Genomic DNA, 17,364 nt, shown 5'->3' on the forward strand with positions numbered 1-17,364 from the left:
AACACAGTGTGCTCCAGCCCAGGTCAGAAAACCAGCCTCCCAGTCTGCTCCAGCCCAGGTCAGAATACCAGCCTCCCAGTCTGCTCCAGCCCAGGTCAGAATACCAGCCTCCCAGTCTGCTCCAGCCCAGGTCAGAATACCAGCCTCCCAGTCTGCTCCAGCCCAGGTCAGAATACCAGCCTCCCAGTCTGATCCACCCAGATAGTCACCCACAACTGCAATCCTTATTGATTGAAATGGGAAGTTCTTAGGGAGGGAGAGGGAGTGAAAAGGGAGAGAGGCGGAGAGAGGGGAGTGAAAAGGGAGAGAGGCGGAGAGAGGGGAGTGAAAAGGGAGAGAGGCGGAGAGAGGGGAGTGAAAAGGGAGAGAGGCGGAGTGAAAAGGGAGAGAGAGGGAGTGAAAGGGGAGAGAGAGGGAGTGAAAAGGGAAAGAGGCGGAGAGGGGGAGTGAAAAGGGAGAGAGGCGGAGAGGGGGAGTGAAAAGGGAGAGAGGCGGAGAGAGGGAGTGAAAAGGGAGAGAGGCGGAGAGAGGGAGTGAAAAGGGAGAGAGGCGGGGAGAGGGAGTGAAAAGGGAGAGAGGCAGAGAGAGGGGAGTGAAAAGGGAGAGAGGGAGTGAAAAGGGAGAGAGGCGGAGAGAGGGAGTGAAAAGGGATAGAGGCGGAGGGGAGTGAAAAGGGAGAGAGGCGGAGAGAGGGGAGTGAAAAGGGAAAGAGGCGGAGAGAGGGAGTGAAAAGGGAGAGAGGCGGAGAGAGGGAGTGAAAAGGGAAAGAGGCGGAGAGAGGGAGTGAAAAGGGAAAGAGGCGGAGAGAGGGAGTGAAAAGGGAGAGAGGCGGAGAGAGGGAGAGAGGCGGAGAGAGGGAGTGAAAAGGGAAAGAGGCGGAGAGAGGGAGTGAAATGGGAAAGAGGCGGAGAGAGGGCAGAATACCTGACCACTGTGACTGACCCAAACTTAAGGAAAGCTTTGACTATGTACAGACTCAGTGAGCATAAAGGTCAAATGTGTGATTTCATGTACTGGTAAATACAACAAAACCCGGTTTTAAAGTTCTGTTCAATAGCCATTCCATCATTACAAAACATTTGAAAGGCTAAGTCTATCATCTCCTGAGAAGTGGTAACTATTCACATGAACTTTTCAAAGAGGTTTGGTGCCCCCTGGTGGCTGAACCCGATATCAATGAGAGATCTTGTCAGAAACAATGACACAGTCCCACTTCTCAGCTATCTTTATTTACATCAAACTAAACTAACTGCTATCTTGAAATGTTGAAAAAGTGTTTTTAAATAGCTCAGGCTGATACCCTATGAGTATTCTATTTGTGATGTTAATAGAGTATATAGTCTGCTTATTGGTCATGGTATGATGTAGTTAGTATGAGTATTCTATGTGTGATGTTAATAGAGTATATAGTCTGCTTATTGGTCATGGTATGATGTAGTTAGTCTGCCAAAAGTTCCCGAATGTCGTACTAAATTCGCCAAAATATGATGTAAACACGCAGTACTTTAGGGCCCATAATGCAATTCTTCAGGAAATGGTTGTGGCTTCAACGTTTTCAGATTTGAAGAAAATGGGGGAAAATATGCAGCCGAAGTCCAACGAGAGAGCGGATACAAATGAACTGCTTTAAATAGTTATGACAAATGTTGAGCAATGTAATTAAGTAATGACATTTCAAATAAGTTACCTGACACGTTATATGGCTATTGTTGTTAACTTGACAATCTTAAGACAAATGTCAAATAATGAACATTCATTACAGACGTCATTGTTTGTACAACATCATGGCTACACATCACCTTTTACAGTGGATTTCTGCTGTTGCGGGCCTTTAACCATCTGTCTGACTTGTTCACACAGGAGAGAGACGTGACTATCGTGGATCCTCTGGGAAGCCTCAACAACCTCATGATGCTGACGAGGCAGAGAAGAGTCTCTCCACATCAGAACTCCTCCAGAAACACCAGCAGAGACCCACAGTGAAGAAATCTCATTGCTGCTCTGACTGTGGGAAAGGTTGCACATCTTCATCAGAACTTAAAATACACCAGCGAACACACACAGGAGAGAAACCTTATAGTTGTAATCATTGTGAGAAGAGTTTTCCTACATCAAGCCATCTGACTGTACACCAGAGAACACACACAGGAGAGAAACCTTATAGCTGTGATCAATGTGAGAAGAGTTTTACTACATCAAGCCATCTGACTGTACACCAGAGAACACACACAGGAGAGAAACCTTATAGTTGTAATCATTGTGAGAAGAGTTTTCCTACATCTAGCCAGCTGACTTCACACCAGAGAACACACACAGGAGAGAAACCTTATAGCTGTGATCAATGTGAGAAGAGTTTTACTACATCAAGCCGTCTGACTGCACACCAGAGAACACACACAGGAGAGAAACCTTATAGCTGTAATCATTGTGAGAAGAGTTTTCCTACATCTAGCCAGCTGACGATACACCAGAGAACACACACAGGAGAGAAATCTTATAGCTGTGATCAATGTGACAAGAGATACTCTGATAAAAGATGTCTGATCAAACATCAGAAAATGCATACATGAAGAAGTTGTTTCATGATATCAATGAAATAATGTCACAATGTAGAATGTTTTAACATTGTAGTAGGAGTATTTTAATGATGTCACAATGTAGAATGTTTTAACATTGTAGTAGGAGTATTTTAATGATGTCACAATGTAGAATGTTTTAACATTGTAGTAGGAGTATTTTAATGATGTCACAATGTAGAATGTTTTGACATTGTAGTAGGAGTATTTTAATGATGTCACAATGTAGAATGTTTTAACATTGTAGTAGGAGTATTTTAATGATGTCACAATGTAGAATGTTTTAACATTGTAGTAGGAGTATTTTAATGATGTCACAATGTAGAATGTTTTAACATTGTAGTAGGAGTATTTTAATGATGTCACAATGTAGAATGTTTTAACATTGTAGTAGGAGTATTTTAATGATGTCACAATGTAGAATGTTTTAACATTGTTGTAGGAGTATTTTAATGATGTCACAATGTAGAATGTTTTAACATTGTAGTAGGAGTATTTTAATGATGTTCTACCTTACCCTTTGCCCTGTTCAATTGATTGCAGCATGATATGGATATTAGCCTCAGGAGAAAATCCAGGCTCTGAATTGAAAGAGTATTATTTAACAAAAAGTGACTAACATAAAAAGAGCTGTGTTACACTTACTGCGTTGGTGACCCACTTTAATCAAAATGCAGCACTTCAAAATGTAGCTAGCTGTTTTCTACAAGTTGAAAAAGCTGCTTGTTTAAAAATTCATGTAATATGATAATTGTTGCAGATGTTTGTGTATATACACACATGAAAGTAGTATAATAAATTGGTATATAATCAATTTTATTAACAATCTGACATCACTCCAGTATTTCTTGACAACATTCAAATGCTAATTGTCTTTATTCCACTACTGAAGAAGCATGACTCAAATCACCTCATTCTTCAAACATTCAGCCTGACAAAAGATACATGTTTTGTTATTCCATGCCTCACCATTAAGTTAATTATTGCCAATACATATTAACAAAGGGGTGTACATTTGGTTTTGATTTTCATATTTACAATCATGTAACATTTAGTAATTCATCATAGCCAGTGCGTTGCCATGGATCACAATTTGTTTTGACTACACATTTTTTCCGTATTTGAGACAAGTTTTTTTGGGGCTCCAAGGGGACGAGAGTTCTAGAAGCTAGTGAGTTTTAGGATTCTATTGAAAGAAAAAGGATTTAAAAAATAATACGATTGTATATTATTATTTAGAAATACGTGTTTTTTCTTGTTTTTAATTGTTGACAGCCAGTAGACACTATGTTTATATTGTAGTAGTATTGTAGTTGATTATGTGAAATGGAAGTTGTTTTCTGTCGGTGGTGAGCAAACTTGTCCAACAAAAACATAGGATATATTTGTTTTCTTAAGTTGGAAAGTGTTACAGGCTTTGGTTTTTCCATTTATGTTTTTAGGTTGGACTTTAGCACGTCTAGCTCGTTAGCACGTATAGCACGTCTAGCTCGTTAGTACGTAGGACGAACTGATTGTTGTCACCTCGTTAGTCAAATTAAATCAAGTTTATTTTATTTAGAGGAGGTTGATCATCAGGAGTCAGAAGGAAGGAGTAGGTTGATCATCAGGAGTCAGATGTGAAGGAGGAGGTTGATCATCTGGAGTCAAATGTGAAGGAGGAGGTTGATCATCAGGAGTCAGATGTGAAGGAGGAGGTTGATCATCAGGAGTCAGATGTGAAGGAGGAGGTTGATCATCAGGAGTCAGATGTGAAGGAGGAGGTTGATCATCAGGAGTCAGATGTGAAGGAGGAGGTTGACCATCAGGAGTCAGATGTGAAGGAGGAGGTTGATCATCAGGAGTCAGATGTGAAGGAGGAGGTTGATCATCAGGAGTCAGATGTGAAGGAGGAGGTTGATCATCAGTGAACCTCTAGGATTGTGGCTGGGCTGGCGTTTCCACTTCCAGCTTGGTCATATATTTTGATACATTGAATGTTGATACTGTGAAACTATGTTATATATTTGTACCTCCTGTTTCATGAAGTGATGTCACTAAGTACTGCCCCTATATATACAGTGCATTCGGAAAGCATTCAGACCCCTTCACTTTTTCCACATTTTGTTACGGTACAGCCTTATTCTAAAATTGATTCAATAACTTTTTTCCATCATCAATCTACACAATACCCAATAATGACATCACAATACCCCATAATGACAAAGCAAAAACAGGTAAATAAATGAAAAAATTTGATTTCCTTTAAAAAACAAGGACATTTCAAAGTGACCCCAAACTTTTGAATGGTAGTGTACATCTACATGATGTATTGTTACACCATGTAGGATCAGTATAGACCTAGTCTGTTCATTATATACATCTACATGATGTATTGTTGCACCATGTAGGAGCAGTATAGACCTAGTCTGTTCATCATATACATCTACATGATGTATTGTTACACCATGTAGGAGCAGTATAGACCTAGTCTGTTCATTATATACATCTACATGATGTATTGTTGCACCATGTAGGAGCAGTATAGACCTAGTCTGTTCATCATATACATCTACATGATGTATTGTTACACCATGTAGGAGCAGTATAGACCTAGTCTGTTCATTACATACATCTACATGATGTATTGTTACACCATGTAGGAGCAGTATAGACCTAGTCTGTTCATTATATACATCTACATGATGTATTGTTACACCATGTAGGAGCAGTATAGACCTAGTCTGTTCATTATATACATCTACATGATGTATTGTTGCACCATGTAGGAGCAGTATAGACCTAGTCTGTTCATCATATACATCTACATGATGTATTGTTACACCATGAAGGAGCAGTATAGACCTAGTCTGTTCATCATATACATCTACATGATGTATTGTTGCACCATGTAGGAGCAGTATAGACCTAGTCTGTTCATCATATACATCTACATGATGTATTGTTACACCATGAAGGAGCAGTATAGACCTAGTCTGTTCATCATATACATCTACATGATGTATTGTTACACCATGTAGGAGCAGTATAGACCTAGAGTAGCTGGCTAATTATTTCGATTTAATTTGACTTAATGTAACTGCCTTAAATGTGCTGTAGTAACGATTTTTATTCGTACTAATCAATCAACACATTCCTGTCTTTGTATGTCTCAATATTATTGTATTATTTAATTAAATCCATTTAAAATAATCTTTGTCTGAAAATAAAATATGATCCTCAACTGCGTTTCCCCTCCAGTCAGCAGACGGCGATGTGCGTCTTTCAGGCGACGCTGCCAGCGTGACGTATAATCTAGTGGACGGTTCTTCATAAACAGCTCGTCAACCACCTCGGTAGCTTGCTAGCCAACATAGCCGAAAGATTCAAGCTATTTATACGCTTTCGGTGTATATTAGCTACTGTGTTTTCGACACACTTAGGTCGTATCTACTTGTTAACCTATTTAATATTACGTTATTTTGTATTAGTCAGCTATAGTAGCTGGCTGGTTAAGTTACCACTAGCCTAGTCGCTAATGATAGCTAGCTAGCTAACATCCCCGACCATGAGGTCAATAAGCTTCTCCCCTCCTGTTAAAGAAGAGGTCTGCTGGACGGAGAAAGAAGCTCTGGGGCTGAACATTGTCGTGAAAGAGGAGAAGGAAGAAGAGGATTTCACAGTTAAAAAAGAAGAGAAAGACGTTTCAGTGAAAGAAGAGGAAGACGCGTTCAGAGTGAATGAGGAGGAGGAGGATGTTACAGTGAAAGAAGAGGAGGAAGAGAAAGAGGAGGATGCAGTTTTTGGAGTGAAGAAGGAAGGGGAGATTACTGTCACATTGAAAGATGAAGAGGTGGAGATAGGAGATCTGATTAACACCAGTAAGTACCGCCTTAAATGTGTTTTTAACTTTGGATATTCAGAGTTGGCTCGTCAATACCTTTTCAACGGAGGGCCCAGGATGATGACTGATATGTCTAGAATCAGACGACATAGAGAACAAGCTACCCCTTGTTTTCTCCGTTCCGTTTCCAAAAAGTGACTTAACATATATATTTGAGAAGGGTCTATCTGCTGACCGCAGACTGGGGGGCACGGCATGTAGTGATGTTTTACTACACACCGTGCCCCCCAATAGTGCCATGTGAGAGTTGGGTAGGCTACACCAAAGATTATGGATATACTGACAAGACGTCTCGCCGCCCAAACAAGGGGAGTCGTTGTCCACAAAGCGGCACTGTGGGTTGTCTATCTCCCGCCTACCCTTTCTTTGGATTGGTGGATTCATCTTATTATTGTAATCTATTGTTTATATTCTATGAGGGTTTTTGTCGTCAACCGCCTGTATTCAATGGAGAGAGATGCTAAGCTACTAGCATGAATATGCACCGCCTGTATTCAATGGAGAGAGATGCTAAGCTACTAGCATGAATATGCACCGCCTGTATTCAATGGAGAGAGATGCTAAGCTACTAGCATGAATATGCACCGCCTGTATTCAATGGAGAGAGATGCTAAGCTACTAGTATGAATATGCACCGCCTGTATTCAATGGAGAGAGATGCTAAGCTACTAGCATGAATATGCACCGCCTGTATTCAATGGAGAGAGATGCTAAGCTACTAACATGAATATGCATAGCGATCTGGAGACAACTCCTATAGTGTTTTTATCAAAGTTGTCGGTATGTCACGTGTCCACATAACTTAATCATTACGAAACTTCTTTCCACATTGGATTGATAATTGTTTTACTTGGATACAACCTACTGTATCCTACTGGCATGACCTAGAGAGATACAACCTACTGTAACCTACTGGCATGACCTAGAGAGATACAACCTACTGTAGCCTACTGGCATGACCTAGAGAGTTACAACCTACTGTATCCTACTGGCATGACCTAGAGAGATACAACCTACTGTAACCTACTGGCATGACCTAGAGAGTTACAACCTACTGTAGCCTACTGGTATGACATAGAGAGATACAACCTACTGTAACCTACTGGTATGACCTAGAGAGATACAACCTACTGTAACCTACTGGCATGACCTAGAGAGATGTAACCTACTGTAGCCTACTGGCATGACCTAGAGAGATGTAACCTACTGTAACCTACTGGCATGACCTAGAGAGTTACAACCTACTGTAACCTACTGGCATGACCTAGAGAGTTACAACCTACTGTAACCAACTGGCATGACCTAGAGAGATACAACCTCCTGTAGCCTACTGGCATGACCTAGAGAGTTACAACCTACTGTAACCTACTGGCATGACCTAGAGAGATACAACCTACTGTAGCCTACTGGCATGACCTAGAGAGATACAACCTACTGTAGCCTACTGGCATGACCTAGAGAGATACAACCTACTGTAGCCTACTGGTATGACCTAGAGAGATACAACCTACTGTAGCCTACTGGTATGACCTAGAGAGATACAACCTACTGTAACCTACTGGCATGACCTAGAGAGTTACAACCTACTGTAGCCTACTGGCATGTCCTAGAGATGTACAACCTACTGTAGCCTACTGGCATGACCTAGAGAGATACAACCTACTGTAGCCTACTGGCATGACCTAGAGAGATACAACCTACTGTAACCTACTGGCATGACATAGAGAGATACAACCTACTGTAACCTACTGGCATGACCTAGAGAGATACAACCTACTGTAGCCTACTGGCATGACCTAGAGAGATACAACCTACTGTAACCTACTGGCATGACCTAGAGCGTTACAACCTACTGGCATGACCTAGAGATATACAACCTACTGTAACCTACTGGCATGACCTAGAGAGATACAACCTGCTGTAACCTACTGGCATGACCTAGAGAGTTACACCCTACTGTAGCCTACTGGCTTGACCTAGAGAGCTAAAGTTGTTCAATACCTGGATTTTAAATGAATATTTTCCAGTAATAATGATCATTTCTGTCTTCCTATCCACATGTGGGATCCCTTTCCTATGTTTTCCTCTCTACACCAATAACAGACAACTACTGTGGGATCCCTGTCCTTTGTCTTCCTCTCTACACCAATAACAGAGAACTACTGTGGGACTCCCAATCACGGCCTGGTGTGATACAGCCTGGATTGGAACCAGGGACTGTAGTGACACCTCTTGCACTGAGATGCAGTGACTTAGACCGCTGCGTCCGTGTGTGTGTTTAACTTTTTAACTGTACTAGAATGTTAAAAGGCCGCTAAAATTTATCGGTATCGTTTTTTGGGCATCCCATTATTCTAAAATTGATTATTATTTTTTAAATCCTCATCAATCTACACACAATACCCCATAATGCCATCACAATAGCCCATAATGCCATCACAATACCCATTAATGCCAAATCAAAAACAGGTTTAGATTTTTTGCAAATGTATTAAAACTATTCCCCAGGATAACTAGTCTGAGTAATGTTAGATCCCAGGATAACTAGTTTCAGAGTAATGTAAGTCTCAGATTGTAATGGGTTAAAACTGTCTAAGCCCTGTCTGAGGGGGAGGTTCTTCTAAGCTATATGGAATTGTTTTAAGAAGATTTAAACAACATGAAGGGCTTCCCCTGTATTGTACTGTTTTAAGAAGGTTATACCAAGGATCATTTTGCTATTTGATTTTGAACTGTAAGACCCATGGAAGTATCAACAAAAAATATTTGTCCATACTGCTGTAACCCATAGAACACCAGTAACCATAGTAACACATTGGATAGCATTCACTACATGGAACAACAGTAACCATAGTAACACATTGGATAGCATTCACAACATGGAACAACAGTAACCATAGTAACACATTGGATAGCATTCACAACATGGAACAACAGTAACCATAGTAACACATTGGATAACATTCACAACATGGAACAACAGTAACCATAGTAACACATTGGATAACATTCACAACATGGAACAACAGTAACCATAGTAGTATTGTTTCCCCCAGAACATCTAAAGGAAGTTTGTTCTGAAGTGTCTGTCTTATATCTAAGAGATGTAAAAAATTATATCTATTTTTTTACATGTCTTTAAGTCTTTAACCCCCTTTTTTTGTCACTTAAGTCTTTCCACATTTTGTTACGTTACAGCCTTATTCTACAATGGATTAAATAAATAAAAATCCTCATCAGTCTACACACAATACCCCATAATGACAAAGAGAAAATAGGTTTGGAGAATTTTTTCAACATTTATTAAAAATAAAAAACAGAAATACCTTATTTACATAAGTATTCAGACCCTTTGCTGTGAGAATTGAAATTGACCTCAGGTGCATCCTGTTTCCAATGATCATCGTTGAGATGTTTCTACAACTTGTTTGGAGTCCACCTGTGGTAAATTAAATTGATTGGTTATGATTTGGAAAGGCACACACCTGTCTGGCTACCACAGCATTTTGAAGCGATACGCCATCCCATCTGGTTTGCGCTTAGTGGGACTATCATTTGTTTTTCAACAGGACAATGAACCAACACACCTCCAGGCTGTGTAAGGGCTATTTTACCAAAAAGGAGAGTGATGAGTGCTGCATCAGATAACCTGGCCTTCACAATCACCTGACCTCAACCCAATTGAGATGGTTTGGGATGAGTTGGACCACAGAGTGAAGGAAAAGCAGCCAACAAGTGCTCAGCATATGTGGGAACTCCTTCAAGACTGTTGGAAAAGCATTCCAGGTGAAGCTGGTTAAGAGAATGCCAAGAGTGTGCAAAGCTGTCATCAAGGCAAAGGGTTGCTACTTTGAAAAATCTAAAATATATTTAGAATTGTTTACCACTTTTTTTGGTTACTACATGATTCCATATGTGTTATTTCATAGTTTTGATTTCTTCACGATTATTCTACAATGTAGATAAAATGGTAAAACAAATAATTATAACCCTTGAATGAGTAGGTGTGTCCAAACTTTTGACTGGTAATGTAAATCTCATGAATGTTTTTACATTCAGTTACATTAAGTCACTTTCTTACCACTTCTTCCATAGTCAAACATGTAAGGAAAGATTGTTTTAAATCAAAAGGGATGCTGTCAAAAATGTATTGAATTAAAATGGATTTACCCAGCATGCAAAGCACTACAGCCACTCTGTGATGACCAGTTCTGCTCTTTTATTGAGGGATCTAGTCTAGATTAAACCTCATAGGAAGACAGTTTTATCATGTGGAGGTTTCATTTAGGTCTCTGTTTAACGACATACTCTGTGTGTCTTTGCAAGGAGAGGAACCAGACTCTCACTCTGACAGCGGGAAGAATCCTTCAGGGGAACCAGACCCAGAGACGCCCAAACCAGTGAGACAACACCACTGCTCCCACTGTGAAAATAGTTTTTGCTGGTTAGGGAACCTAAAACTGCATGAGAGGACACACGCCGGAGAAAAGCCTTTCCAATGTTCCCAGTGTGGAAAGAGTTTTACTAAGATAGGGCACTTGAAAGCTCATGAGAGGATACACACAGGAGAAAAGCCTTTCCAATGCTCCCAGTGTAGAAAGAGTTTACCATGTTAACTAACCTGAAAAGGCATGAGAGAATACACACAGGAGAAAAGCATTTTCTGCTCCCAAAAATAGATTTTCACGAATAGCTCATGAGAGGATACAGAGGAGAAAAGCCTTTCCAATGCTTCACAGATGAAAGCAGGTTCACACTGAGCATGTGACAGACGTGACAAGAGTCTGGAGACGCCGTGGAGAACGTTCTACTGCCTGCAACATCCTGGTCCAGCATGACCGGTTTGGTGGTGGGTCAGTCATGGTGTGGGGTGGCATTTCTTTGGGGGCCGCACAGCCCTCCATGTGCTCGCCAGAGGTAGCCTGACTGCCATTAGGTACCGAGATGAGATCCTCAGACCCCTTGTGAGACCATATGCTGGTGCGGATGGCCCTGGGTTCCTCCTAATACAAGACAATGCTAGACCTCATGTGGCTGGAGTGTGTCAGCAGTTCCTGCAAGAGGAAGGCATTGATGCTATGGACTGGCCCGCCCGTTCCCCAGACCTGAATCCAATTGAGCACATCTGGGACATCATGTCTCGCTCCATACACCAACGCCACGTTGCACCACAGACTGTCCAGGAGTTGGAGGATGCTTTAGTCCAGGTCTGGGAGGAGATGCCTCAGGAGACCATCCGCCACCTCATCAGGAGCATGCCCAGGCGTTGTAGGGAGGTCATACAGGCCACACACACTACTGAGCCTCATCTTGACTTGTTTTAAGGACATTACATCAAAGTTGGATCAGCCTGTAGTGTGGTTTTCCACTTTAATTTTGAGTGTGACTCCAAATCCAGACCTCCATGGATTGCTAAATTTGATTTCCATTGATTATTTTTGTGTGATTTTGTTGTCAGCACATTCAACTATGTAAAGAAAAAAGTATTTAATAAGAATATTTCATTCAGATCTAGGATTTGTTATTTTAGTGTTCCCTTTATTTTTTTGAGCAGTGTATATACATATATATAGTCTGTTCAACCTCTCTTTCGTGTCGTCCGAGATTCCTAAAGATTGTAAAGCTGCCGTGGTCATCCCCCTCTCCAAAGGGTGTGACACTCTAGACCCAAACTGTTACAGACCTATATCTAGCCTACCCTGCCTTTCTAAGGTCTTCGAAAGCCAAGTTAACAAACAGATTACCGACCATTTCAAATCCCACCGTACCTTCTCCGCTATGCAATCTGGTTTCAGAGCTGGTCATGGGTGCACGTCAGCCACGCTCAAGGTACTAAACGATATCATAACCGCCATCGATAAAAGACAGTACTGTGCAGCCGTCTTCATCGACCTGGCCAAGGCTTTTGACTCTGTCAATCACCATATTCTTATCAGCAGACTCAACAGCCGATAAGAACAACCGATCAATCAACAACCGATCGCTGCCCACACCCGTCCGACTAGCATCACTACTCTGGACGGTTCTGACTTAGAATATGTGGACAACTATAAATATCTAGGTGTCTGGCTAGACTGTAAACTCTCCTTCCAGACTAATAATAAGCATTTCCAATCCAAAATTAAATCTAGAATTGGCTTCCTATTTCGCAACAAAGCCTCCTTCACTCACACTGCCAAACATACCCTCGTAAAACTGACTATCCTACCGATCCTTGACTTCGGCGATTTCATTTTCAAAATAGCCTCCAACACTCTACACAGCAAACTGGATACAGTCTATCACAGTGCCACCCGTTTTGTCACCAAAGCCCCATATACCACTGCTCTCGTCGGCTGGCCCTTGCTACATATTCGTCGCCAAACCCACTGTCTCCAGGTCATCTATAAGTCTTTGCTAGGCCGCCTTAACTCAGAATACTGGTCACCATAGCAACACCCACCCATAGAACGCGCTCCAGGAAGTATATCTCACTGGTCATCCACAAAACCAACACATCCTTTGGCCGCCTTTCCTTCCAGTTCTCTGCTGCCAATAACTGGAACGAATTGCAAAAATCGCTGAAGTAGGAGACATATCTCCCTCACTAACTTTAAGCATCAGCTATCTGAGCAGCTTACCGATCGCTGCAGCTGTACACAGCCCATCTGTAAATAGCTCATACAACTGCCTACCTCATCCCCATGTTTTATTAACTTTTTTTGCTCTTTTGCACACCAGTATTTCTACTTGCACATCATCATCTGCACATCTATCACTCCAGTGTTAATTTGTAATTACTTCGCTACTAAGGCCTATTTATTGCCTTACCTCCTTACTCAATTTGCACACACTGTATATAGACTTTCTATTGTGTTATTGACTCTACGTTTGTTTATCCCAAGTGTATGTAACTCTGTTGTTTTTTTGTCGCTTTGCTTTATCTTGGCCAGGTCGCAGTTGTAAATGAGAACTTGTTCTCGACTGGCCTACCTGGTTAAATAAAGGTGAAATACAAAGAAATCTTAACTTTATTAGCAACACCCAAATGTATACTGTCATTAACGCGGTTCTTCAATAATTACACATAATTTTTAATACTGTAGCAAACATTTATATTAAGCAGGACATTCAAACGAGCCTTACAATTATAATCCAAAGTAGTGTGAAATGTACTCATAATCAACCTGGAAATAGAGGTTACTCCCCTGAGTTTTCCCCCATTCACATTCAGAATACATTGTGAAAAACTAAAAGCTTTGCTCACCATTTTTGCTCCAGGCAGATATACTACATCCATAACTTGTGGTTTCCTCATTAGCAGATATACTACATCCATTACTATCGGTTTCCTCATTAGCGGGGAGGTGTTTCTGCAATCAAATTGTGTGCGCATCGCCCTTGTGCCGCAATTTTATTAAACACAGAAAGGGGCCTATATTGGAGACCAAAAGTCGTCTGGCACACTGCTTAGAGTTTCAACAACATGAATAACTTATTTCTAGTCTACAATCATTGATGTTACTACTAAAATAAGACTATTCTTGCTCATTTTAAGACAATTGTCAAATAATTTTAACATTCATTACAGACGTCAATTGTTGTACAACATCATGGCTACGCTGTTGGCATCACCTTTTACAGTGGATTTCCATTGTTGTGGGCCTTTAATCATCTGACTTTGTTCTTCGCACAGGAGAGATACGGGACTATCGTGGATCTTCTGGGGAGCCTCAACAACCTCATGATGCTGACGAGGCAGAGAAGAGTCTCTCCAGATCAGAACGCCTCAATAAACACCAGCAGAGATCCACAGGGAAGAGAACTCACTGCTGCTCTGACTGTGGGAAGAGATTCACCTCATCAGGCATTAAAATTCATCAGCGAATCCACACAGGAGAGAAACCTTATAGCTGTGATCAATGTGGGAAGAGTTTTGGTCAATCTTGCCATCTGACTCAACACCAGAGAACACACACAGGAGAGAAACCTTATAGCTGTGGTCAATGTGGGAAGAGTTTTGGTCAATCTCGCCATCTGACTCAACACCAGAGAACACACACAGGAGAGAAACCTTATAGCTGTGATCAATGTGGGAAGAGTTTTACTACATCTGGCTATCTGACAGTGCACCAGAGAACACACACAGGAGAGAAACCTTACAGCTGTGATCAATGTGGGAAGAGTTTTACTAAATCCGGCTATCTGACAGTGCACCAGAGAACACACACAGGAGAGAAACCTTTTAGCTGTGATCAATGTGGGATGAGTTTTACTACATCAAGCTCTCTGACTATACACCAGAGAACACACACAGGAGAGAAATCTTATAGCTGTGATCAATGTGGGAAGAGTTTTACTACATCTGGCTCTCTGACAGTGCACCAGAGAACACACACAGGAGAGAAACCTTATAGTTGTAATCATTGTGGGAAGAGTTTTAAGACATCTGGCACTCTGAATGTACACCAGAGAACACACACAGGAGAGAAGCCTTATATCTGTGACCAATGTGGGAAGAGTTTTACTACATCTAGCTCTGTGACTAAACACCAGAGAACACACACAGGAGAGAAATCTTATAGCTGTGATCAATGTGGGAAGAGTTTTACTACATCTGGCTCTCTGACAGTGCACCAGAGAACACACACAGGAGAGAAACCTTATAGCTGTAATCAATGTGGGAAGAGTTTTACTACATCTAGCCATCTGACTCCACACCAGAGAACACACACAGGAGAGAAACCTTTTAGCTGTGATCAATGTGGGATGAGTTTTTCTACATCAAGCTCTCTGACTATACACCAGAGAACACACACAGGAGAGAAATCTTATAGTTGTAATCATTGTGAGAAGAGTTTTCCTACATCTAGCCAGCTGACTTCACACCAGAGAACACATACAGGAGAGAAACCTTATAGCTGTGATCAATGTGGGATGAGTTTTACTACATCAAGTCATCTGATTCGACACCAGAGAACACACACAGGAGAGAAACCTCATAGCTGTGATCAATGTGACAAGAGATACTCTAATAAAAGGTGTTTGATCAAACATCAGAAAATGCATACATGAAGAAGTTGTTTCATGATATCAATGAATTAATGTCACAATGTAGAATGTTTTAACATTGTAGTAGGAGTATTTTAATGATGTCACAATGTAGAATGTTTTAACATTGTAGAAGGAGTATTTTAATGATGTCACAATGTAGAATGTTTTAACATTGTAGTAGGAGTATTTTAATGATGTCACAATGTAGAATGTTTTAACATTGTAGTAGGAGTATTTTAATGATGTCACAATATAGAATGTTTTAACATTGTAGAAGGAGTATTTTAATGATGTTCTACCTTATCCTTATCGTTTACCCTGTTCAATTGATTGCAGCATGATATGGATATTAGCTTCAGGGGAAAATCCAGGCTCTGAATTGAAAGAGTATTATTTAACAAAAAGTGACTAACAAAAAAAGAGCTGTGTTACACTTACTGTGTTGGTGACCCACTTTAATCAAAATGCAGCACTTCAAAATGTAGCTAGCTGTTTTCTACAAGTTGAAAAAGCTGCTTGTTTTAAAAAAATACATGTAATATGATAATTGTTGCAGATGTTTGTGTATATACACACATGAAAGCAGTATAATAAATTGTTCTATAATCAATTTTTATTAACAATCGTTCATTCTTAGATGTGCTAACCCAAATGCTAGACATTGGGGCCCGATCCAACAACATGCCTATCGAGTGAACCCTGAAAAGAGAGAGAGAAGTAAGGTGGAAAGTTACTACGGATATTGCAGGAGTTGGTTACTGATTGTCTCAAGGGTGGGCAGTCAGCAAGTTTTGCGTTTAGCCAGTGCGTTGCCATGGGTCACTATTTTGACTGCACGTTTTTCCCTATTGGAGATGGGTTTTGTTTGGGCTCGTTTCAAGGGAAAGAGAGTTCTAGAAGCTAGTTAGTTTTAGGTTTCTTTGTGGGAAAAATAAATATTGTTTTTAATTGTTGTTAGACAGACACCATGTTTATATTGGTGAAGGTGAAGCATTGTAGTTGATTATAATGTGAAATGGAAGTTGTTTTCTGTTGTTGGTGAGCAAACTCTTAAGGTGTTAGTTAGTCTTTGGTTTTTCCATTTATGTTTCGAGGTTGGACTTTAGCACGTATAGCTCGTTAGCACGTAGGATGCACTGATAAGTGTCACTTCGTTAGTCAGTATGTGTTACACCTGTGCTGGCTTGTCCATCTCGTTAGTGGGAAGGTGTTTCACCTGAGCTGGTCCAGGTTCTATTTAAGAGTGTCTGGCCCAGTGCTCCAGTTGTCTTGATAGATGTGGAGAGTCAACACCTTTAGTTGCTCCACCTTTTTGGTTTTCTTCCTGTCTTTAAGTTTATTGTGGGTTTTTCTTTTGTTTTCCTCTTCTTTGGCAGATTTAGTGGGTCTTATGGTGAGTGTCTTTTAGGTCCCAGTTGTTGTTACTAGTCAACTTTCATTGGACACCCCCATAGTGTCTTTCAGAGCCCCTCCTAAAAAACAAGCTTATATTTTTGGATTGGATATTTTAATATTTTAATCAATGGCATTTCCTTAGGATGCTCATTAGTCTTTAAGTTGGTATTATTGTTTTTTATCCTCTTATGTTTGTGTTTCTAAATATTTCTGTTTATTTTCTTAGTTTTTTTCTGTGAAGCCATTGTGTTGCATCCATGTCTGATATGTGCTTTATAAATAAAGCTTGATTTAAAAATATCAACAGACTCTTGGTCCATCTTAGTATGAAAATCAGTGTCAATCCCACTTTTCCAGCCTGCTGAAGGCGTGGTGGAGTGGTAAACACCACCCCCGGCTCTACCAGGGGCTTGAGGTGGTCTCCCACAGCTCTGCTTATGTCATGTTCTGTGGCCTTGCAGTTCCATTTCTTGACTG

General features: G+C 40.7%; 2 protein-coding genes across 2 annotated transcripts; both read left to right on the plus strand.

The window, feature by feature from the left end:
• The first annotated feature begins 1,460 nt into the window (after nucleotides 1-1,460).
• On the plus strand, nucleotides 1,461-3,595 carry LOC129848851 (gastrula zinc finger protein XlCGF71.1-like). Its single transcript, XM_055915945.1, has 2 exons — nucleotides 1,461-1,465; nucleotides 2,015-3,595. The coding sequence occupies exons 1-2, from the start codon at nucleotides 1,461-1,463 to the stop codon at nucleotides 2,568-2,570; spliced, it is 561 nt and encodes a 186-aa protein (XP_055771920.1). The 3' UTR covers nucleotides 2,571-3,595.
• A 2,126-nt stretch (nucleotides 3,596-5,721) lies between these two features.
• Nucleotides 5,722-16,102, plus strand: LOC129848852 (zinc finger protein ZFP2-like). Its single transcript, XM_055915946.1, has 2 exons — nucleotides 5,722-6,436; nucleotides 14,135-16,102. The coding sequence occupies exons 1-2, from the start codon at nucleotides 6,124-6,126 to the stop codon at nucleotides 15,511-15,513; spliced, it is 1,692 nt and encodes a 563-aa protein (XP_055771921.1). The 5' UTR covers nucleotides 5,722-6,123; the 3' UTR covers nucleotides 15,514-16,102.
• Nucleotides 16,103-17,364: the final 1,262 nt, after the last annotated feature.

This window comes from Salvelinus fontinalis, unplaced genomic scaffold (genome assembly GCF_029448725.1).
Source record: "Salvelinus fontinalis isolate EN_2023a unplaced genomic scaffold, ASM2944872v1 scaffold_1232, whole genome shotgun sequence".
In the NCBI taxonomy this organism is placed as follows: Eukaryota; Metazoa; Chordata; class Actinopteri; order Salmoniformes; family Salmonidae; genus Salvelinus; species Salvelinus fontinalis.

What these genes read in the sequence shown, in the direction of transcription:
- LOC129848852 (XM_055915946.1), top strand. Translation starts at nt 6,124, where the DNA reads ATGAGGTCAATAAGCTTCTCCCCTCCTGTTAAAGAAGAGGTCTGCTGG. An exon ending in AGGAGATCTGATTAACACCA is followed by an intron (nt 6,437 to 14,134) that starts GTAAGTACCGCC and finishes TTCTTCGCACAG; the next exon opens with GAGAGATACGGGACTATCGT.